Source organism: Mchenga conophoros, linkage group LG5, assembly GCF_057382185.1.
Source record: "Mchenga conophoros isolate Kocher_MC1m ecotype Shallow Benthic linkage group LG5, M_conophoros_male_GT1.1, whole genome shotgun sequence".
NCBI lineage: Eukaryota > Metazoa > Chordata > Actinopteri > Cichliformes > Cichlidae > Mchenga > Mchenga conophoros.
In genome coordinates this window covers 32,601,315-32,626,216 of record NC_140530.1, presented here as the reverse complement: position 1 = coordinate 32,626,216, position 24,902 = coordinate 32,601,315, and the positions used below count along the sequence as shown (strand labels likewise).

The window sequence follows — 24,902 nt, the reverse complement described above, 5'->3', positions numbered from 1 at the left end:
CAATGCTCTGCGGTTTGACAAGCAACTGACATTTGCTAAATTTGAGTTAGCAGCTGTTTTCTTCTGGTTCAAGCAGTTATTGGGTTCAAGTCATTAAGATAAACTAATTATTCATCTTTAATGTCTCTCTTTATACTTACTTGACAAAATGATGCTGTTTATGTATTGATTATTCTAGAAAATCATTTAACAATTGTGCCATCATGTACATGTACAGATACTCACGTATCCTTTAATTTTGGATAACTTTTTAGACTCTCCTTTAGGTCTGGAAGATCATTGTGTTTTAAGGTGGAGGTGTAATCATCTCAGGTCACAGTTTCACACACACACTAAATTCTCATATCATCAGCAACATCAAGGGCTTTCAACTTCTGTGACTTGTGTGATGAGTGTGATGAGTCCCAGATGAAGCATTGTTTTCATACTCCCCATCTTTCACAGAGTTGTGTTGCAGCTCTCAAGGTCATCATCACTCAAACATAAAATTAAAAATTATAATGGAAAGCAAGTCAGAATAAAATCAATTTAGCAGCTTTCTGGAGTTTTAGATTACTAACCAGTAGGGGTGCAACGACACTCGTATTGATATTGAACCGTTGGATATAGTGCTTTCGGTTCGGTAGGCATGTGTATCAAACAATACAAAATTTTTGATTTATTTTATCAACTTTTCTTCTGACGATGCTGTCTGTGTTGAGCGCTCAGTGGATCTGTGTTCGACTACTCCGCCCGCCTAGGCTGCACTGTCGAGTGCAGATCCACTGAGCGCAGCGCAAGCTAGCAAGACAGAAGCTAAGCTCGTTGCAACATGGCAACTGCCTCAATGCTACCCGAAATTGAACCTCTCCCACCCTCATTCAGATCTGGCGTTTGGAACTATCTTGGTTTTCATGTGAAGCATGACCCTGATGGTAAGCGTGTCATGGACAAAAGTAAAACAATATGTCGGATGTGCCATGCAATGCTCAATTGGTGGGAACTAGTGCCTTAGCCCCACGCACGGGGCGATCCACGGTAACTTGTTAATGGAGATTTGCCGAGTTATGGCGTTAATGTCATTTTAACAAGATTAACGCTGACAGCACTAGTGGGAACACAATGAATATGACTGCACATTTACACCGACATCATCCTAGTGCAAAGACAAGTGGAAGCAGACAAAAACAACAAACACACATGCTACAAACTTTACCCGAGTCATTTAGACAGCCGTTAGCACATGATTCTCCTTATGGGGACCTGATATGTTTAATATGCTGCTGAGAATATAGCCCAGAAGAAGCGGATAGTATAGCTTTTATTTTGGAAAGAGCCATTTCTCTGTAATAAACTCTCTTTTTCAAAGATGAGTGATTCCTCGATCAGATAGATATTTTTATTTTGTTGTTTCAGCAACATTAAATTTAAAAACTACTTTTGACTTAAATATATATTTATAATTTTAATAAATGACAAATTAAAAAGGCATGAACATTTTTTTGTATTGAAAAAATATCGAACCCTGACACCAAAGGATCTAACCGAACCGTGAATTTTGTGTATCGTTGCACCCCTAGTGAATAGGTAACCTAATGTATTTGCCACCCCTCTTAAGAAGTTACTTCAGTCTTTTGCCGCTGTTGTTGGTGCAGATGGCTAAATTTGATTGATGTTCCATTATGACTTCCTGAGTCATAATGAGTTTCAATATTTCAATAGTTTTTCAATATTTTTCACTTTCTTTGACAAATCTTCCATGATACCACTAAAGCAATTTTTGTTGCTTCATATCCGATCTCTTTGTGTTTCAGGGACGCTGTGCCTAGTCTTTGACAATGAAGTTCAACTTGTTCAGACGGCCACAGGCCATGACAGCGGCCGAGCCCACCAGTGCCCCCACCATGACCATGGCTCCCACCTCAGCTGCCATGTCCACCTCAGCACCAGAAACTTCTGGCTCGAACAATACAGAGATCAGCAAGAATGACATGTTTGAGGAGATCAAGAGCAAATTCTTGAATGAAATTGATAAAATCCCATGTAAGTAATGCTGCAGAGCTTTTTACATCATTCCAAGCATTACAAAACATTAACATTTGGCAAACACCAAAGTTCCATTCAAACTCAACTTTTCCTCGTTTATTTTGAAATCAACAGTGCCTCCGTGGGCTTTGATTGCCATTGCTGTAGTGGCAGCATTGCTAATCCTCACCTGCTGTTTCTGCATAATCAAAAAATGTTGCTGCAAGAAGAAGAAGAACAAGAAAGGAAAGAAGGGAAAGGATGGCTTCAACATGAAGAACATGCAGGGTGGTGAGGTATGATGCCTCGCGCTTCCTACATGCTAAAGAGTCAAGGTTACAAGATGCATTGGTGAAATTTTGTCGATTATGTCAACAATAATTTATTATTCAAGTTGTTATTATTTATTATGATAGTTATTGCCCAGATTTTAACAATGTTGCTAACTAAATCTGATCTTTTACCAGCAGCTTTTTTAGCCCAGGCTGTAGAGGACACAAGGAGAGCTCTCTTCCCCTCAATTTGTGTTGTTGTTGTTGTTGTTGTGGTTGTTTAAACGTGTGCTCCATTGTGCTCCATGGTGAAAAATGGCACACTTTATTGCAATGTGGCAAAGAATGAGCAGAGAATGTTTCGTCAACTTATAAAACAAAGCTTATCACATTAAAAGGTAATGGATGAAAGGATGAGGCCTGCAGAAACATCAGGAAGTTGTGAATCAAAGTGCTATAAAGTTAAGGATAAATTCTTAATTTGATGGGCTAAACAGCTTATATTACCATAGACTGCCCCTGTACAGTTAATTAAAGCAATCAACTGCTTGTGTCCACAATGTGAAATTATCGCCCTGAGCCTAAAACAAGCGTGTCATTTCTCATCATGATTGTGGTGGTGGTGGTGTTGATTGCCTCTCTTTTTGAAGTGTGTTTGGTGTCTTGTGAGTTGAATCTCTTCCTCTCTCTGCTCTCCTCCTTTTCCGCTTTGTGTCTTGTGTGTGCCTCGTGTTTCTTGACTGTGGTGGACCCCTGCTCTACGGTAGGTGGATAGCTCATGTCGATGCTCTCTGGCCCCCAGGGCGGAGGGGGGTTTCATGGAATGAAAGTTGTAGCTTCCTTTGCTATTTTTTCTTTCTTTCTTTTTTTAATTTCCTCCCCATTATTTTGTAGTTTTTTGGTATGATAGCTTGAGAATGTAACAATGGAAAGCTATGATGTGCTCCATAAACCCCAGAGAGGAGAGTCTAACCATCTAACACATTGTTCTCGGGACAATGTTACTGTAAATCACACCAATATGGAAAGTATTGGATTAAAATATGATATCCAAGACTGTTAACACTATTAATCTGTGCATGTGATAAAGGGCATGGCTGGTTGTTTGGGAGACATGGAAACGGTGATGATAAAACTGCATGGTGAGCCAAAGATTTGCAAATCTCTTCGTTTTATGGTAATACTCAAGGAGGAGGTAGGATGTGACGACACTGGATGACCCAAAGAAAAGATTACAAAGTCAAGATCACCTAAGTTACTTAATAAGAAAAATCATATTGAAGCAGTAAGGCTCTAACAAAATTCAAATAGCTGGCTGTGCCCTTTAATCCTGATTTAGTTTTGTAATAATGGTGAGGTGAAAGGAGAAACATTTATTTTGCCACATTAATTTAAAGAGATGCAGGTTAACAAATTTGAAGTCTTAAAAATAAATCCTATAAAATAAGATACATCCCCTTGCCCTGAATATTATGTCATATTTTTTATTGATTAATATGCATTTGTTCCTGCTGTTGTAAGCTAGTTCCTTAGGGGTCTATCCAAACCTATATCTCCTCGCTCATTTGTTAAGATCTAATGCCTTTAACAACAAGAAATTATTCTTATTTTCAGTTTCACTATTAGGACGTGGCATTTATTACCCTTCTTAGTGGAACTAGCATGCAATGCCTCCACTGATTCTGGCTGTCACTGTACTGCTGAAGCATGTCAGATTTAAGGACTTGCCCACTGATCCACAAACACTGAGACAATCATTTCTACAGTTTCTTAAAAAAAAGTAGGGATACCGATTACAGGCAGCTATGTCCTTTTAAATGATAAATTCCTGGTTTTTATCATCAGGTGCTGTGCAGGTAAGCAGTAACCAAAACATGTATCTCCCACATAAAAACTCCTGGAGCTCCAGTGTCTGTGGCATGCTGGCTGTTATGGGGAACCCTGTATCCTGACTTTTTGTACTCTTACCTTTAACATAGCTTTTTGTTTTGTTACCTTTACACTGCAGACACATCAGGATGACGATGATGATGAGGGAGAGACTGGACTGACAGAGGAAGAGAAAGAGGAAGAGGAGAAAGAGCAGGAGAAACTGGGGAAGCTGCAATACTCTATAGATTATGACTTTGAGAATACAAAGGTCTGTGGTTATCACATTTTGTGAACTACAAAAAAAAAGCTCTAGAAATAATTAACAATTTTGGAGGGAGTTTTTCATGTTTTCTGCTATATTTAAATTACCCATTTGAAACGTTTTAGTGTTTAAAGACATGTTTAAATTAAAGAGTTAGATAACCCAATTCATGTCATCTTCAGTATGGAACTCGCTGTAGTAGCTTGGTTCTGTGCAAAGATAATAAAAAAAATGTAAAGTTATAGTAATTAAATTAATGCTTTTTCTTGTTTATTTAACCCGAAGTGCAAAGAAAAAACAAGCTTTTTCTTTCATGGGTGTCATGAATGAAACATTTTCTTTACCTGGGAGATGCATAGTAGCAATAATACCACATAATGCCTCTGTGCTGAGTAATCCAGCTCTTAATAAGGGACTCTAAAGGTGCCAAAACACTAAAGCAAACATTTTAATTGAAAGATAATACCTTAAGATTTCTCTAGTTCGTTACTTACATTAATCCAATTCCCAGAAAGCTGAAACTGTTCGTCTGGACAGTGTTTTTAGTGGGAGAAACATTTTTTCACTCATCCAGGTCACTTCTTCAGTCGCATTCCTCCCACCGCTACCCATGAGCGGTATCAACTTTCTGAGATTTCCTTACCTGGATCCATCAAGACATTAATCAAATATTTTTATTTATTTATTTTTTGTAATGTATTCTGAAATTTCACATTCAATTATGCAAATTAGGCGTCATTGCCAGTTTTGAAAACTTTTCTGGAACAGATATCTGAACATTGGTAAGAGTGAGATCAATGAGACTCGGAATTCTTCTTTCATTCTTTTGACGTATTAAAGTTTTTACAAAGGGCTGTTTTTTTATTACTCCATAAATCAGAAATTACTGTCAGCAGCCAGAAAAAGAGTAATTTTCCATGACATTTTGAGGAATAGAGAGTTCCCTAATTCAGGCTTTGAATGTGAACAAACACCAAATATAAACTTCACAATTTTAATAGCAGCAAAACAGGACAGTTAAGTTGATGTTACTCAAGGTTACATTTACATACTATACAAAACCTGAACAGGAGTATGCAGAAGATGAACATTGTCAGTAAAACCACAGTTATTTTTAGGGCTGAAAAGACAAAAGAGGCTAAACCTTAAAAGAGTAACTTGTTATAGTGGCTTCAGGTAAATCAAAAGACATTTATCTAACCGTGGTACTTCCAGCAGCTTAACTGATTACTCGACAGCATATGAGCAAACCTTCATGTGCTCAATTAAAATGCCAGTAATTCACTAGATATGAAACACAGTAGAGGGTGAAATGGCTGTACTTTTAATGTATCTGTAAAATATAGACAGCTAAAATCTGTATTTTCTAGCACACAGTGTAATACATTTTTTAGAAGTTACCACACTGTGACAATTGGATGACACTGAGGAAAAGCTTCTGACATCCAGTATGTCTCCAGTCAGCTGAGACGCTTGTGGTGATGGATTGCGAGGCTTATATAACCAGTCTGAGGCAGTGACCCTCAAAGAAAAGTTGCATTTTTGCCTGATAAAATTCTGTTTTCACTGCTCCTGTTGCTTACATACACCCTCATTTTCTCCACACAGCTGACAATTGGTATCCTTCAAGCTGCAGATCTCATGTCCATGGACTCAGGTGGAACCTCAGACCCTTATGTTAAAGTCCTGCTCTTCCCTGACAAGAAGAAGAAGTTTGACACCAAAGTGCACAAAAAAACACTGAACCCTGTCTTCAATGAGACATTTGTTTTCAAGGTGAGTCTTGTTCTTGCATGCAGCTGTAAAAAAAAAGAAACATAAATCTTATTTGAGCAAGTTGTTTTTTTTTTTAAAATATCACAAATCATTATCGCAGCTTTTTGTGTATGAAACTGACAGTATGTCAGGTTTGTCTGGCTCTGTGTGTGTACCCACTGGCCTATGCAGCCTACATGCTGCTCTTAGATGCTCCTAGCTAATAAGCCCCACTGGGACTTTGCAAGTCTCTCTGGGTCAAGCTGCAGGCGATACCAGTCTGCAAAATGTTAAAACTGCAGCAGAAAAATATCTTATTGTACAGGCTGCCCTTTATTGCCATCTCCAAAGGCCTCCCATGAGAATTTCACTGTCAGATTTATTGTTTCTCCATCAAAATTTATTCCAGATATTTTCTTTCTTTTTAAAACAGAAGATGCTTTTTTTTTTATTTCATGTATGCCTATGCAGTTTGTAGTAGAGGTGTCCTCATCTTCATTTTCACATAGATTTCTGTGGATTGGGGTGTAATAACTTATTTTTCCTAATATGTTTGTTGTTTGCATTTGAGAAAATAACCGTGCATTTCATTTAGTGCTTTTAGGGCGTATTATTTGTCTGGTTTCTCAGATTATTTTCTCTGATAATTTATAATTTAACATTTTTAGTTCACTTAGTTTTTTCCATTTAGTTTTGATTATTGACTGTTTTCTGTATAGCAGCTGCTAAACACTATAAATTTGTAAGCAAGTATTTGTATCATTTAATGAGGGGGTTTTTCAGTGGGACTAACTCGCCCTTTTCAAGAATTCCAGAGGCAGTTTATGTGAAGTTTAATGACATTAAAAATAAACCTATTTATCCTGTGAGACAGATAAATACAATCTATAAGTGACATTGTGTTTCTTGGTCAGGTACCCTATGAGGAGCTTGGTGGAAAGACCTTGGTGATGTCTGTTTATGACTATGACCGATTTTCTAAACATGATGTCATTGGAGAGGTAAAGCTGCCCATGAACACCATTGACCTTGGACGGCCTATTGAGGAGTGGCGGGATCTCGAGAGTGCTGATCAAGAGGAGGTGCTTATTGAACTGATTCATTCTGTGATCTTTAAATAATAGACCATTGAGATTCTAAACTTTCTGGGTGTCAACCCTAAGAAAAAGCCCCAAACCAATTATGAATTGATGCTACTATCAAGTATTGTCTGTCTAGACAGAGATCAATTATATCTTATTTTTCTGAGCCACAATGCTCCATTGTTGACCAAAAATCAATTAAGAACACATTCAGCTGCACCATTGCACCAGCTTACATGTTCCTTCATTATGATAAATGGTTCCACTATAGTTTGTTTCTCGTTAGTCTTTCATGCTGCTTCCATGAATACTTATTTGAGCACTAACTGTGTATCAATTCAGGTTTAAACACAGTTAAATGTAGTTCACCAAAAATTCTCCCTCTTTATTTATTTGCATTTAATTTTACTTGAAAACTACAGCAGGGCTGAGGGGCTTGATGTCGACTCGGTTGGAGGAGTCAGCAAGATGTTTATGGCACTGGTTGATCATCCTATCTTTAATATTCAGAAATAATTTAGCTCCTTGATTAGTTCGCATTTCTTAAAAGATGGAATTTCATAACAGTGCACAAACATTCAGACACATAGAAATCAAAAATTTTATTTATGTCAGTGGAGCAACAAATTTCTCTCCTTGCATTTCTACACCTGTGAACAATGATGCTGAGATAGTTTGCTTGAATAATTAAGGAAACTATCTCACTTTTTTAAATTTATCACAACTGATTACATACATAACCTGCTAGTATCTCTAGTCTTTTCCAGTGTCTTTTTCGAGGTTATCCCTGCCCCCAGTCATCAAAGTGGATTTTCAAAGTCTAAAAGCTCAGAGCGATCATAAATCCAGATAGAGGGGTTTTATTCCAAATAATGTCACTGTTGCAGCAACAAAAACCCCTCAGTTTCAGTCTAAGAGTATAAATCTTGATAAATAAAAGCTATGTTTTGCACCCACCCATCACAGAAAATGCAATTTATGGACATCTGATGAGTATGTGTGCTTGTCATTTCTGTGTCTCTTACTGCTCAGCCTGAGAAACTTGGAGATATCTGCATCTCCCTTCGTTATGTCCCCACTGCTGGAAAACTCACTGTCTGCATCCTGGAGGCAAAGAATCTGAAGAAGATGGACGCCTGCGGTTTATCTGGTAGAAAAAAAAACACATAATACTCTTGTCCTTTGGCACATGCAAGAAAATTCAATTTGAAGAGAAAATTCAAAGAAAAACCATTTAAAATACAAACAAACAAACAAATTAAGAAACACTAAAGGTTGTGTCATTGACAGAATAAGTTTTTCTCTTTTGTTCATCATATTCATGTTTTTTCCAGATCCTTATGTAAAGATCCAGCTGCTCCAGGGTGGTAAGCGTCTGAAGAAAAAGAAGACTACAGTGAAGAAGAACACCCTAAACCCATATTACAATGAATCCTTCAGCTTTGAAATCCCCCTGGAACAGATGCAGGTACAGTACAAGTCATACAACACCTTTTGGACTTCACTGATATGTTATAATAGCTCATGAATGAATCTCCACTACAGTTTGAATGATGAAATGCCCAGAAAACAGATAATTGATTACATTTTCTCTTGCTGCCTTCTCAGAAAATCTTGGTGGCAGTCACAGTGTTTGATTATGACAAGATAGGTAAGAATGATGCCATTGGAAAAATCTTCGTGGGCAGTAAGGCTACTGGCTTAGGTCTGAAGCACTGGTCTGACATGCTGGCTAATCCACGCCGTCCCATTGCCCAGTGGCACCCATTGCAGCCAGAGGAGGAAATTGATGGCCAGCTGGCATCCTTGAATGCAAAGAAGTAACACATCTCACCAACCAGCTAATGCACTAACTCAGAAATCCAATCTTCATCCCTACTTTGCATGAATTTCATGACTTCACACATGACTATTTGTCAAAAGTCCTGCTCAAAAAAAATATATTAAAAAAAAAGACATTGTAGAATATCTGAAACTCTTTTTGAGCATCACATTTCCCACATTAATGTATGCTGAGAAGAATGGTGTTGAGTTACCGGGTGACTGGTTAATGAATGATCGACTTTTAGTCTTTCCTTCATTTGAAGAATCTCATTCTTAGGGTGCTGACACTGAATGGAATTATTGGTGAAGACAATGCTGGATATATATAAAAAAAAAGGCTTTAGTTTAGTTTATAGAGCATGCTTTACTTACCTCCCTACTGCTCTGCGTGCATCACGCCCAGTATTGTGTCTTGCTAATAACTGTGCTTTAACTTGCAATAGAAAGTACTCTAATTTGGGGTTATTTCCTGCATAAAGTTTGTCTTAAGTCTATCAATGTGAAGAGATTCAAGTGCAGATGATTCAGGTTGAGATCAATGAATGCAACAATCAATTCTGGAATATGTATGACATTTTTCTTGATTTTATCAGCTCACATATGAGATGGTGCAAACAGTGCAGCAGAACCATATAGCAGGGATGATGCAGTTGTCTGACTTAAGTTGCTTGTTTTGTGTTGCCACGAAGGCCCATCTATGCATTTAGCTTCAACCCATATTTCTGTGTCTTCAGACAGGTGTAATGTAAGACAGGAATACAAGGGTGCCTTCCTAATATGACACTTTGAGAAGTAGTGCAGGTTTTATTGTTTATTTTAAAGTGGTTGAATATTGTTCAAAATGTGTCAGGGACACTGTGAATGTGCCATTTGAAATCTGGCTATGTTGACCACTTGGATGTAAAACCTTACTTATCCATTGTAGAAGTAAGGCACTAAAAAGGATTACCAATGATGCTGAAAACAGTACTGACTATGCTTCTTTGATTTCTGTTGTTTAGTAAAAGACAGTGCCATTTTGGTTATTATGTTTTATAGATTATTGAATTTGAAATGTAAGATGTAGCTTTGATTTGTATTAATGAGGTGTGTAGAATCTAAACATAGCAACTGTATCATCAAACGTATACAATACACACATCCTGGACCATCTGCTTGAACCAAATAGAGCTGCAGAATAGAGCATGTATCATGCCTCGCAGTATTTTGTCTTGTTTGAATCACTCGGTCGGGACACAAGCTTTTTGATCCTGGAGACAAAGTGCTGCAATATGGTGATGTTGAAACTTGTAGGCAAATTATTAGTGTAATGTTTAGTGGCTTGGAAGCAAAAAAGGACACAAAGAATTGATTATTATAAGGGAATGACTGAGGATAGAACATTTAAAATGTTGACATTTAAATTCCACTGAATTTACCAATGACCTGATCTCTTTCCTGTAGCAGCTCCTCTTAACTGAAGAATCATGACTGTCCCCATATTGGTTTCTTTGAGTTAAATGTAGACATATGTAGGATTAAAATTGTCATTTATTGCAGGAACCTTAAAAAACCCCAAAAAAATAGCTTTAGAAAATGGATGACACTTTCTCTAATCATACGTGATGACAACCTGAACCTGAAAAATCTTCCGAATTTACCGGGAGGGAAAAGAGTCAGTATCACTTTCTTATAATTCAAATCATTGTAACTGAAATCATTATTAATGACAACTAATTTCTGGCTTCAAACACTGTCTAGAGCCTCTCTGATGTTGAGTTTCACTGCTTACGTAGGTAATTTTGGATTCTGAACTGGCCATGAATTGATGGAACTGGACACATGTCCAGGGTTTTACCCCATCTCTTGTGGATTATCTCCAGGGATTGGCTCCAGCCCACTCATCCACTCAACCCGAGTTGATACATTGATGTTATCAGTGAATTCTAAGTGAGACAAAATCAGGGAATCGGTGTTTTGTGAATTACTTTCTTTAAATCAAAAAATCCAAAATCAGATCTTGGGAGGCCAACACATTAAAATATTTTCTCAGAATTTCAGAAACTGGAAAAAATGAACTCATAGAAACTTGTGTCTACATTTAGTGCTTTTAAATGTCAACATAGATTTTTCAGGACATTTTTATAAGGGGGCAGTTTGTTTAAAAAAGAAAATGTTAAGGCAGTCGTTCGTATGCATCCACGTCGCCAGCAGAAGTATCTAATGGTGAGCAGCGGCACATTGACAGGTTCATCCACAGTACTTCTTTACAATTGTTAACATATGCATCCCGCAAAATTTGTTAATAGGCTACAGCATGTATTTACAAGATGATGTAAATAGCGGCATGTTTTAAAGAGGAACCATAATTATATTGTGTATGTGTGTTTGTGTTCTGTGTCATTTTTATAATAAAACAGAGTATAAAAAAAGGATGCACTGACTGCAAAGTGTATGAATTTCTGCTGAATGTATGTCTGAACAATCCATGTTTGGCTTACCAGACTCCATGAATGCCTCAGTTAAAAACACAGCTGATTTTAGTGTCACATGGAAATCCATTGCGTTTTCATCAAACTGCATGATCGTCTGATTTTCCGTCATTGTTTTTATGTCTCTATGCTAGTGTGTTTTTTTCCTCAGGCTACAAGTCATGTAATAATTGTTCATTTCTGAGTGTATTAATACATAATCAGTTAATTGTATATATTTCAAAACAGGAGAATACTTGTCTCCTTAATTTTCTATCTCAGTGTACCTAAGTGTTTCCTTCATGTACTCCTGCCAGACGGGTGTCAAGTCTTAGTTAATCAAATGTCAGTGCCGTACATTAGCTAACTGACTTGTAGCCCCTTTTTCGTCACACGTCATTAAATTGTACCTCCTCATCTTCTTGCTTTTCAAGAAAAATAGCTTTTATTTAAATTGTAGGATAAATTAAACTGAATTCAGTTGTAAATTCATTATTCAGTAGTGTCTTCTTTGCTTCATAAGTAATTAAATATTATTACAGCATACCAGATTATTGATGCTGTTCTTTTAAGTAGCTACCATCTAATAATCAAGCAATCAATATTTTTTTTCATTACAAATGCCACTGTATGAACTGATATACTTTAACTAAGGGATTACAATAGGATGAGCTGGTGTTGTGTCGCTTGTGCATGCTCTTAGATACTGACGCTGTCTACCACATCATTTACAATGTGGGCCTTCATTTTTCTGCTTTTTGAGTCATTATCATTTACGTTTAGATAAAGCCTTATTTATAAGATGGAGTGCATGGAGATGAACGCGCCTAATCCTCTCTGCACTCTCTTTCACATTAAGACTGTTTCTGGTTTCGAGGAGATGAGCTGAAGACAGAGGATTAATGTCTAATTCCAATATCTTTTTTGTGGAGAAGCACCTCATTACATCCTTTAGTACACCGTGTGTCAGCACATCCTCTACTCTTTGATATAGAACTTATATTTTACATGTGCTAGTTTATGTATTTTCAACAGGAGTGTAGAGCCGGCATTCGTTAAATGGTCTTCTGTTAAGGTATGTTAGGTATGTTCTCTGCGATGCAGGCAACAAAATCCCTGTCTTCCTGGGTCTCACAAGCTGTCTTGGGCACAGAGCAGACCCAAACAGTGCAGATTCAACATTCAACATTCGAAATGCAATACTGCCAACCTGCTGCTTCGGTAATGGTTCCTTTACAGTCATAATCCTGTTAAGTCAACATAGCCATATAACAGAACATCCAAAGACAGTCAAGCTCGCTTGTATATTCACTTACCCAGCAACATAGACAAGCGAAATGCTTGAATGTCGTTCGTCATTCTTGTTTTGTCTTGTTGTAGAGGTGTGTCAATAGTTGTGCCTTTTTGTGAACTGCATGATTTAATTCTGTACAGAATCCATGTTTTTCCAGCAGAAAAGCAAACAAAAAAGACCAAAAAAGTTGTACTCATACATCATTCTGTGTAGAACTGAAGTACTCAAGGGAACCAAAATATGAGGATGTGATCAGAGCATATCTCTGTGTTGTTCATATGTAATAATAGGAAATAAAGGCATTTTAAGTAGCTTTGTCCCATGTGTTGTGTAAATGTATGTAGAGGATGCATTTCCATTTATGGTCAGCGGGTGGCGTTGCATGCATAAAATAAATGCCAAGAAACAGCTTAGTAGCTGAGTGTGACACATAGATGACAGCCCAGCGTTAAAAAAAAAAAAGTAAGACACAGTTTTATGCCTTTAAATAAAGGATATCATATTCACCATTTAGCGATAAAGTCCATGTGATTTGATCAAAATCACCACAACTCCTACTTAATTGACGCTAATATGACAGATTAATAAGTGCATGAGATTGAGGCGATATTTTACAAGAAAGCTAAATTTGTTTTGACACTTTTATAGGGAAAAAATATATAAATACATAATTTTTTTAAACATTTTTTCTATTTAAACTTGTAAGCCAAAGATCGTGTTACTTGCAATATCATCAGTCAAGGTAAAGCTCTTAAATCAGAGATGACACTCCTACGTTCCTAAAAAATGTTCCTCATCCATCACCCACTGTCCCTGATAGTTCAGAGCCCATTTTCATGATCTGCATATGGAATAGGCCAAATATTGCTGTTTCCATGGCAATGCTTCTTTGGAAATACCTGCAATATTTTGTCCATTTTTGTGAAAGTGTCTACTCAGTAACAAAATTTCATATACTGTTTACTTGAGGACAATTTACTCACGTAAAGACAGTAATAAGAAACACGTAAACTGGCATTTGCCTTTATTTAGAAATATTTAGTGAGTTTACATTTTAAATTTTAAATTGATGCATTGTGCATTTACAGTTGGACAAATGTGTCTTCTTATATGTGAACAGGAGGATGGAAAATCAGTATTAAATCAACATCTCTTTCATCTTTCTAAACAATCAGTAGAAAGGGCTCAGTTTAATACATTCTGCTGACCAATGTACATATCTTTTCAGAGGATGGACTTATGCTTTCAGAAATTTAAAGGATACAGATTAAAATATGACTTCTTGAATCCTTTCTTCTTCTTCCTCCCTTCTGTCTGCTTCCCTTCTCACTTGGAGAGTTTGGTGATGACACGGATTAAAGCCCCATTCTCATCCTTTAGTCTCTGGTTTTCCATCTTAAGCTCTGCTTTAATCTGAGGGAAAAGAGAGTATAAAAACATAAGGGTGGACAGAGTATCTAAAAAGTCCTACAACTCATCCCAGGTAGAGCATTTCTGCTTACAGTGGCTAGTATAAGGATTTGCTTGTTCTTAATTTGTAGTTTAAAAGTAAGTTCATATTTTGGTAGTGTCTTCATGGGCTACACACCAAGGACTGGTTTTTATTTCTGGTCATGTCAGTAATCTTTTCAGCCTTGGTCACATCAAATGGGAGGTAGCAGATTCAGAGTACAACAGACCACCCGCAGAACACATGCTAATCTACCTCTTAAAACAAAGGCATAACCTTGGATTCTTGCAAAACCACAAGTAAACATTTTTTTTGCTATAAACAATATTTACTTTGAGCACAAAATTTGTTTCACTAGATTTGATCGACAGTGACCACAACACCCCGTAACTGTCATAACATTTACATATAATATTAATAAATACAATGAATCTGATCTGTGCAGAGACCACTTTTTAAAAGTTGTGCATAACACAGGAGAGAGAAACACAGGGATACAGAACGGTGTCTTCTAAGAGAAAAAAAAATTCTTGCTCACAAAGTGGACAGTAACAAGGTCCTGCTTAAAGTGAAACTCATACAAGTTTGCTGGTGTTTATAAATGATGGACGTAGCTTAAGGTCTGAAAAGTGAAAGCAATGCAAAAGTGCCTTAAACCTACAGTCTGTCTTATCACCAGCATGAGATGGTTCCTGCATGTTCAGTTGTATAGTAATCTATGGGAAAAAATGTTTTTTGGCTCCTTTGAGCTATGGCCAGCGTAAACACTCCCCTGTGGTCTTAGCCGCTACTTTTAAGTTCTCTTTTTAGATTCTGGACCCCATTCAAGTCAAATAGGATGGAAAAAACCAGGTATGCTGCAGAGAGGACCTACCTTGTGACTCATAGTTTGCTACTGTACAAGTGTTCAGTGCTTCTTGGTTTCTCAATCTGATCCATGGCCTGAGGCTTCTAAACCTATTTCTAACCAAACCTGATATCATACTGACTACGGTATGTCCATCTTTTATCTACATTCTATGAAGGTTTCTGGTTTCTACTCTTATTAGTAACTGGTACAGAAAGAAAACTGGCCTAAAGAATAAAGGACAGACTGATCTTTATTAAACAAATACAATAATGTGTTCATACACACTGACAGACAGATGCTTTTAGACCAGTTTTGAATAATTTCTCTGTTGTAAAGGTATATTTTTAGACCAGCATCTTTGTTTAGGTCTCTCATTCACAGACAACAAGAGGTTTTTGTTTGCATTCACTTGTGCAGAACACAGCAGACATTTGTGGGCTTTACGCTGCACATGAATACTGATTGCTCACTCGCTGCAGTGCTCACACATTGCACAGCCAGCAGAGCATAATGGTGACAAATGATGTCAGCTAAAACCACTGAAGACAAAACAGCTGAGACCACAGCACCAAGTTACAACCAAACACTTACTGTATATTCTCAAAAGAGACTTAATGTTCAAATTCAATTTTAAGGCATTTATAAAACATTTACCTTCAGTTGTTCTTCCATATCTGATATCCTCTTTTTAAGGCTCCAGCTTTCCTTTAAGTATAATCATTAAAGGTAATTAAAATAAACGAGTAAAAATGCTTAAAAAAACACTTCTCCTCTTGAGTCCATACCTTTTTTTCTGCTTCTAGCACATTGGCCCCACAGTCATCCTGTCTCCCCTTCTGCAGCAAAGAGAGATTACTATGAGAAAAGATTGCAATTTATGGAAACAGCTTGATTATGGAGTCTCTGTTATCAATGTCTCATATTTATGTAAAAAAATGGACTGTTGCCCTTTTCAAACAAGTGGTTAATTTGTTTCTCAGTAGTGTTTCTGGATCATTACTTCAGCCTTGCTTAGAGTACCTGTGCTCTCTCCAGCTGGTCTTGCATCATGGTGAGTTCCTGTTTACTTGTTTCCAGTCGGGACTTGAGCCTTTGATTTGTTGCCAGTGCCTTTTCATACATCTACAAAATACCCACATGTTAGGATTTCCACCACCAAACACTGCCACCAGGACACATTTTTGTGGTAGTTTCAGTTTTCATCAATTGCCATCAGGGTCAGATTTCTTCCTTAAAATATCTTGACAGACATTAGATTGCCATTAGGTTTAGTATATGTGTTACATGTATAATGAATCATATTGACTTTGGAGACTTTTTTCCTCCCATGATGTTCACATTAGTGGCTGTGAGGGAAATGCTTCAACAAGTTTTGGATGAATCACTCATGGCACTTGTGTTTGTCAAGATAAGCTGTGCTATCTTTGGTGATCATATTACTTTCATAAAGCGACATAGAACCCATTAGCATCGTAGTATCTGCCCCCCTGAATACGTGATTCTGATTCATTTTCATATAATTTCATATGAATAAACTATTTTTCTCATCTGACAACATTAAAAAAGTGCAGTGGTATTAAATTTACATACTTAATTTCTATTTGAAATTAGATTTGATTATTATCAGCAGTAGCTCCCATTCTATTCATCATTTTCATTAAATCCAAATGTTACGAATTATTGAGCCCACTGAATCTCTGTGTGCTCTTTTTATTTTTGTTCTTTTATTACAGTACATACGCATCTACAGTACTGTCAAAAAGTAGCACTCAGAATCTACATATTACAAATCTATAACAGTCGTGTATATTTGTATTTAAGGTGTATCACATACCTTTTTATAATCATTATTTGCTGTCTCTTCTTGTGCCTTTTTCCTTGCAGATAGTCTGTTCTCTCTTTGTAAAAAGTAGGACTCAGCATGGTTTGTTGATGTGTCATTGGAGACATCAGATGATCCCAATCTGAAGACACAGGAGATGTATTAACTATTAATTCAGATTTAGCACACTCTTTGCCCAATTGAATGGATATACTCCTGTCAGTAATGGATAGATTCCTGTTTTTGTTGTCATTCTGGTAATACGTGGTAATGCCTTTCTTACTGATGGTGTAAATCAAATTAGAAGAACCTTACCTAGAGAGCCTCTCATGCTGAAATGAGAAGAAAATGTTTTAGAAAGGGGTGCAATCTGACCAAAGTTTAAAAAAAATAAATAAATAAAAAAAATACAGTATGACAACCACACTAATCACTTTTATAAACATTCCTGATTCTCTTAACCAAGATATCAGCTGTGCTTAACCCCTTACATTGCATAAGGAACTATTTCAACCCCATTTTCCAGCAAATGCACAAACATTTTCTTCTGCATAAGACTGTTACACTAAAATAAAGGTAATTTGGACTCAGAGCATGTTTTATTACAGGCACAATGTCAACAAAAATAGATACAGACTATATTATCAATATTCATGCAATTGCATGTCTGGGTTTCTGGAAAATTACTTGTTCAAGAATTATCTTGAAATGGACTTTTAGTGGGGAAAAAAAGGTTTATGGCAGTCTGAAATTCTCAGCCAAGTTAAAGGGGGGAGAGGAAATGATTCCTTAAATAAACTGACAAGCACAGATAGCTAAAACACATCCAAAAAAGGTAATAACTACTGCACAGACTACTGCTTAACTCTAAATTAGGAAATAATTTCCTCAGGAGATGACAAAATATAGGATAATACATCAACTTATAAGGTTAGTAAATATAATAAAGTATGAAATATAAGGACTATATATATGGTACAAAGTCTTCCACACCAGTTCTGCTGAGTTGACAGTTGAGATCCAGTGACTGGGAAGGCCATAGCATATTTTTTTAAAGTTTGTTTCCTTTTGTGATTTGAAATTTTAAAGTTAAGACCACTAGCAACAATAAGATGTACACTTGTGCTGCCACATTCAACTGTAGTGAAACTACAGACTGTATCTAAACAATGGACTTAGCTTTCTTTTCTGAAGACTATAGCCATTGTAAAAGTCCCTTGAGCCTCTATTCTTCCGTGGCCAGCAACTGGCAGTGCCTATGATGCAAATAGAAGTCAGACTCTATAGAAAACATCCACTGGCTCCTCTGATCCATGAGCTCAACAAACACTCTTCTGCCCCCTGAATAGTCTCTAGCACTTGCTTGAAATATGTTTACCATTACTGCAAAAATTAAGGCTCAAATAGAGAATTGTTTAGAATAGGCATATCTTGTCTGATAAGGTAGGTCTTTCTCTGGGGAGCATGTTGTTATGTTCTCCCCGTGCCTGCATGTGTTTTTGTACTGACACTTGGGCTTTCTCTCAAGATTTGTATTTTAAATTGGCCATAAACATGAGGTAGATAAAGTACTTAGATTATATATGCTCGAAGCTCGTACCTTGTAGTCCAAAGCACTTTGAGTGGTCAGTAAGACTATAAAACATCACATGAGTTCCACTCCATTTCCATTTCCTACGAGCGCCTTCAGTTTAATGTCACTCATGAAATTTGGTTTCAAAACAGCTAGCAGTGGCAAACATGCTCAGCTAGAAGTTTCACTGCAGGACCAGTTATAGATGATGTCACAGTGGCTATATCCAGCTTTATTTACAATCTGTGAGTGTAACTCAGCACCAGTATAGGAAATAAAGCTGTTTTTTAACATGTGTTTACTGCTTTTTTTGTGTATTTTAACTCAGATTGCTCTTGTTATCTAATGCTAACCAACTAGTTTCTGTGTCTGAATTCAACCAAATAGCAAGAGGAAATGAAAAATAAACAGAGAGCCAAGGCAAAACTAAACAGTCATTTTAGAAAAAGGTCAGACTGGAGTCTTCGTTTCAACAGTTGGATGTGTTTGCAAATGCTGTTTCTTTTGCTCTCCATGCTGACTGCTTACTTGCATGCACCCAAACCTGCTAAATCATCGGTCAATAGCACTCAGACTACAAGCAGCCTATAAACAGAAACATTGTCACTACCAAACATTATGTCCCTTGCCTACAGATTATGGATATCCATATAAAGAATTTCTTTATTAAAATTAGTAGGAACAAATTAGCAACACTATTATGTGCTTGGAGGACTTCTTGGATACTTGTTATTGTTATACTTCAAAAATTTGTCTGCAATAATCTGGTAAGATTTTATCATTTGAATAGCAAACGTTATGGGACAAACATCCTAACCTTAGAGAGCAAAAGAAAATATATGCCCAAGTCCTGTGGTGACATTAGCATTTAGCTGAAAGCACCGCTGTTCCTAAATACAGCCTTGTAAAGATACTAGCATGGCTGCCCACTTTTGTGTGATAGATTAAAAGGCAAGAAAGCAAAATACAGCCTCCAGTAGACAAAAATAGCTTCGCCACGTTTCTTTTCTAAACCCACCTTTTAATCCTCAAGTGTGCTTTCTGTTTATTCATCATAAGAAAAGCTCTTACTGTAACTCTTTTAGTGCAAACAATACGTTTGTTTAAAGCTTGTAAAAGTAATGATCTTGCTTTTTGCCTGTACTTCTGCATTTTGTCTTTTAGAAAATTCAAACAGAGAATTGACTTGTTAATATAAGACAGTCCACACAGTTACAGTTTACACTGCATCTTTATTCTTTCAGAGACCTTTGGTAGAGACTGTAGTATAAACTTCAGCCAAAAAGCAGATATGTATCCTTTGCCTGAGGGCTACATGTCATGTGAAACTGATAAAGTAAGCTAAATTCTCTAAAGAAGAGACAGGGTTTTAAGTTGAAGGCACATTGTGTAAACACAGTGATACGCTTCACTTCAGACATTTATGGGACCTTTAAAGAGATGACATCCAGTCATGTCTGCAAACCCTGCCATGCTATGTAAATGACAATGAACAATATACTGTATTCAGACCTGGAAAAAGCTCGGATTTATATTAAGCAGTATCGCACAGAAACAGATGCTGATCAAAAAGTTTGTGTCTTTGTCTCATGAAGGACTGACTCCATCTGAAATCTGTCCTCCAGCCTTCCCAGATTCTGTGAGGGACTTTTTGTCTAATGACCAGCTATTCCCAAATGGAAAATATGAGCTTCCCTTAGGACTAGCAGAGAGATAAACATCCATAAATACTGGGTTCCCACAAGTCAGTCCTCCAAGCACTCTGTCCCTCTTTCCTTCTGTTCCTCTTCATCCTGTCTTTCATCCCCCCTGCTCTATCTCTCTTTCTCTCTATTTTTCTCTTGCCTCCTCCTCCTCCTTTCTTCCTGTTGCCCTTTCTCTCACAAACTTTTCTCTGCGTCACACCATATATTTTTCTCAAGAGGTTCTTGGTTTGCATAAACAGATAAGACTAACTGCTCATTACAACATTTCCTTCAAGTTTTCTGCTCCCTTGCTCACGAACATCAACGTGTAGCTTTATTTATCAGTTTATGTGTTACTATGGTCATTTGAACTATCCCCATATACAGTAATGAACAATATAAAACTGCACATTCTCCACATGGTTTATTACAAGTATCTAATAATCTAACTCCACAGACCCTAGAATGCAATAAAATAAGTAATCCCAAAGATAAGCTATTCGAACTTAAAGGAAAACACACGATTTATTTAGAATGTAAAAATAGCACATTATTGGGTAAATATAACACTTTGGGCTGTATTGGACTAAATTACCACAAAATCTCCTCTGCAGTTATAGAATGTCAAACTGGACTACCAAAATAAAACATTGTAATCATGTTGCAGAAACAGTTGAAGACACATGAAGTCTAGCATATTTTGAGAAATTCTACTTCCCTAATTTTTCCTAATTGTACTGCATAAATCATACAAAATGATTAGCTAATGCCACACAATTATGTCCAAAAAACAAAACAGACCAAAAAAAAAAAAAAATAGAATTGGATTGAAGGCAGTGATGAGTTATGTGTGTTCTAATGCTCAGAAATACCTCTGTGGCTTGTTTTCAACACATTTCTTCGACAATGACCGAACCTCAAAGTTAATGTTTTCCTTTTATGGCATTTCCTGCCACTAAACAAACACTTAAAAGATTAAAGACAATCAGGCCTTACCCGCAGGCTCTTAGTAGTGGCAACAGAAGAAACTGGACAAGAGTCAGAGAACTGCTTTCTGATGCGTGACGGATCTTTGTTGTGAGAGGGTAGAGATGACATCGCTCCTGGGCAGCTGGAACCACTGCATGCAGCAGTATTGTCGTCAGAAGTATGTCCAATTTTTTTTTAATGTTCTTCTTAAACGAAAGAGAAGTAGAGAGATATGTATTTTTTTTATCCAGTAAGATTAAAATCAGATTTGTTTTTTCTTTGGTTAAAGGACAATCCAAGCGTCTTCTTCACGTGATAGTGAGACATTGCATATCAGAAGAGAGTGAAACAATTGCACAAGTGTGAGATAGTGGGGCGAAGTGGTGGGAGAGGGGAGTAGGCGGGCTGCAATGTGTGTGCGTGTGCATGCGTGTGTGTGTGTGTGTGTACACAAGGATTTATAGCAACATTGTGTAAAGGAATTAACAAACCAGAGTAAAAATTACAAATACAATAAAAAGTCAAATTAATAGTATTTTAAAATGAATATACATTATTCTCTTTTTTAAAGAAAAGCTTGTTTTGTATATTATGGTGTAACTTTGATGCAATGTAAATTCTGTAAATGTGATGTTGTATGTAATGCAAAGGGAAGTAAACTTATTTCAAGGCAAAGAAGTATTTTTTTCCTTGTGAATTAAAATGTGATTTACTATAGAGTCCTTTAAGCAAAAGGGAACCAAGGTTTTTACATTAAAATAAATAAATAAATAAATAAATGAATGAATGAAAACCTACCAGTTTAAATAACTAGCGGAAGACACATCTGAATGTACAGTAGTAAAGGAAGGAAAAGTAATAATAAAAACATATAGGGTGCTTGGCCATGGAGACATGTGTATACTATGTCTTACAGTATATTCTGTCGTTAAAGGTTAATCTTTTGACCGAGCTCCAAGTTGCATGTGTCTGTGGTTACATTAGTTGCAATGCAGTGTAACCAGCTCAAAGGCAGTTTTTTGGCATTCATTTATCTAAAAAGGGTACATTTTCTGCAAGTTATTACCAAATAATGCACTGCTGTAAATTTGTGCCAGTGGTAAAGACACTTTTTTTTTTAGCAAAAATATCTGATTCTGAGTAATTTCTTAGCATTATGAGAGGTGAAAGTTTTAGGAATCTTAGTCATACCAAACTAGGGCTTGGTTTTATTTCTTTTTTCAGCCTCAGTGTACACATCATCTCCATGTACTCTAATCACATTAAAAATCTAATAATTCTACAAATTTAAATTTTTACAGGAATGCTGATGGGAGCACATCGTACATGATGTAACTGCAACTAAAGAAGAATTCTGGATTATTCTATTTATTTCATGTTGGACAATAGCGAGACAGTACAGTTTACATAAAGTGCAACATCCTAACAATGTAGGAGTCAGTCACTCACTTAAAAAGGGCTTGCTGTGGCCTTTTAATCAGTTTCAGTTCAAAGACCAAGGAAAGATGACAGTAGTCCACTTAACATGAGAAATCTGAGGTATCTGAGGTTACATTTAACAGTAACTTGTAAATTGGCTACAAAAATAAAAGAATAAATAAAGATTAACGGCACATATCCACTAGTTACAAAGGTTTTGTTTTCTCCATATCCCCTTTATTCAGTATGCTTCATCATCATATGGCAGTAACCAGGCACCACCTGCTGGCAGAAAACAGTACCTTTCACAAAAGAACTTGACACTGAGAGAACTGTGTAAAGTGATTTCCCGTTTTTAAATTGCTATAACTGACTTGTTGGCCTATAATATGTGAAACATATGTTAAATGCATCCCTCACGAATGATATCAAGTCATCTTGAGCCACAAACATGACATTCTTGTCATAAGGTAGAACCCACAATATGGGAACCTGACATTTATGTATCCTTTATTTATCCAGTTAAAAAGTCTAATTGACATTAAAAATGTATTTTTTTTAAAGAGAAATCGGACCAAGAGGATAGCAGAAATATAACCCCTTTGTAAATCCTGTTCACTAAAGTCTATTTAGTAATATAAGTAAAGACATTATAAAAAGCACATGGAAACATCAAGATTGGACACATTCACAGGGCTTCATCAAACCGTCATTAGGTATCAACAAACTAAAATGTGCTGAAAAGAACGGACACTGCAAAGCAAAGAAAAACACTGCTCCTGTAAACAGGCTCTAGCTACCGTCTAGTAGCTTGAAGACCCAAATACTGTCAAGACACACCTCAGCTTAGCAGTGTTGCCAATTTAGCGACTTTGTCGCTATATTTAGTGAGTTTTCAGACCCCTTAGCGACTTTTTTTTCTAAAGAAAGTCGCTAAAAAAATACGTGAAAGCGCGCATCGCTTTTACTCTCGACAAGCAGCGGGTGCTGTAACGCAGTCAGTTCTTCTTTTACTCTTATGCTGTTTTGTGGATCACAAGGTTTAAAACTACTTATAAACAAACAAACACACACACACACACACACACACACACACACACACACACACACACACACACACACAAAGTAACTCCACCAGAGTGCCTTTTTCGGGTCACTTTTGCCGGTCCAAGCCCGGGTAAAGGAGCAGGGTTGGAATTGTAACATTAAAAAAACAATAATTGCTAAAATAAATTTAATTTGTAGTTCTAAATAAACTCTAAATGCATTTAGGACGTTTTTTACTCACTTTATGTCTCTTCCACGATGTTATTTCTCTCTCCAACAACATAGGTGCAATTAGATTAGCATGATCAATTATGCAAAATAGGCGATGACGTCATTTAGCGACTTTTAGGACAACCAATAGCGATTTTCCTTACTGAGGAGTTGGCAACACTGCAGCTTAGGCCTCTACAGGCTTGGCGTTCTGACTCAGACGCCCAAGCACACCACAGCATTGAAGCTGCTCAGTGAGCAGCTCTTCAACAACTTTTACTGTTGGGTGGCTAATTGCTGAGTGAACCCAGCTGTGCACTGGCCACTCGGGGGAACTGGATAGCGGCCGAAGTCAGGCGAGAAGGAAAACGGGACACACTAAAACACATAACAAGTTTGCTAGGGCCGTAACAGTTACACGTTTATCTATGAAGTGAAACTGCAATGCTTCCATTATTTTATTTATATCTTGGTGCCTTGTTTTTAAACTTATGTATATATGACGTGTGTGTGTGTGTGTTTTAATGCAACTTCCGAAGGAAGGAAGGAATGAAATAAGTAACTATAGAAGTACTTAATATTAATTAAGAGTCCGGTTGATTAGAGGTGATAAAGTTAGATAATTTGTGCTTCTGTGATCTCCGTCACCTGCTGGAGGTATTGCTGTTGTAAAGACAGTTTCTTAAGATTGTGCTGATGTTACATATACATCCCTCTTCTCAGAGGCCTGACTGTAAAGGTACAAAGGACCAACACTAGCATTCACCACACTAGTTTCTCCAACAGGAGGAAGCTGCTTCTTGTTGCGGCCGGTATGATTTTTACTTCACAGTAGAAACAGCAAAGGGAGTTAACCAGAGTTGGGTGTCTTCTGTGAACTAAATTCACTTCATAGCACTTTTTTACTCTGCTGGAGCACTCAAAGTGCATTATACAACTTGCCTCATTCACACAGACACTTTTTTCCTATGCTTTTTCTACTTGAGTGCTTTCTTTCTAACCTTCACACACATTCATACTCCAATGGATGCATCAGAGATCAACTTGGAATTAGGATCTTGC

At 36.9% G+C, this 24,902-nt stretch overlaps 2 protein-coding genes across 6 annotated transcripts in view; one reads left to right on the top strand and one right to left on the bottom strand.

The window, feature by feature from the left end:
• The window catches only part of syt2b (synaptotagmin IIb), a 29,579-nt gene extending 16,453 nt beyond the window's left edge, over positions 1-13,126 (top strand). For 2 of the 4 annotated variants that reach the window (XM_085274960.1, XM_085274959.1), the window contains exons 2-9: positions 1,794-2,022; positions 2,140-2,300; positions 4,285-4,416; positions 6,019-6,186; positions 7,080-7,247; positions 8,280-8,397; positions 8,582-8,715; positions 8,856-11,485. In XM_085274960.1, the coding sequence (XP_085131086.1) occupies positions 1,818-2,022; positions 2,140-2,300; positions 4,285-4,416; positions 6,019-6,186; positions 7,080-7,247; positions 8,280-8,397; positions 8,582-8,715; positions 8,856-9,071 (1,302 nt within the window). In that variant the 5' untranslated portion in view covers positions 1,794-1,817 and the 3' untranslated portion in view covers positions 9,072-11,485. Of the gene's footprint in view, positions 1-1,793; positions 2,023-2,139; positions 2,301-2,481; positions 3,040-4,284; positions 4,417-6,018; positions 6,187-7,079; positions 7,248-8,279; positions 8,398-8,581; positions 8,716-8,855 lie in introns of those variants that run through there. The other 2 variants (XM_085274961.1, XM_085274962.1) reach the window with 2 other exon arrangements.
• A 690-nt stretch (positions 13,127-13,816) lies between these two features.
• On the bottom strand, positions 13,817-21,533 carry LOC146574903 (protein phosphatase 1 regulatory subunit 12B-like). Of its 2 annotated transcripts, XM_085274956.1 has the most exons (7): positions 21,192-21,533; positions 17,253-17,269; positions 16,950-17,079; positions 16,136-16,237; positions 15,901-15,951; positions 15,770-15,820; positions 13,817-14,228 (listed from the first exon to the last, which is right to left on the bottom strand). In XM_085274956.1, the coding sequence occupies exons 1-7, from the start codon at positions 21,291-21,293 to the stop codon at positions 14,142-14,144; spliced, it is 540 nt and encodes a 179-aa protein (XP_085131082.1). In that variant the 5' UTR covers positions 21,294-21,533; the 3' UTR covers positions 13,817-14,141. The 2 variants fall into 2 exon arrangements, with proteins under 2 accessions (XP_085131082.1, XP_085131083.1); XM_085274957.1 differs by lacking the exon at positions 15,770-15,820.
• Positions 21,534-24,902: the final 3,369 nt, after the last annotated feature.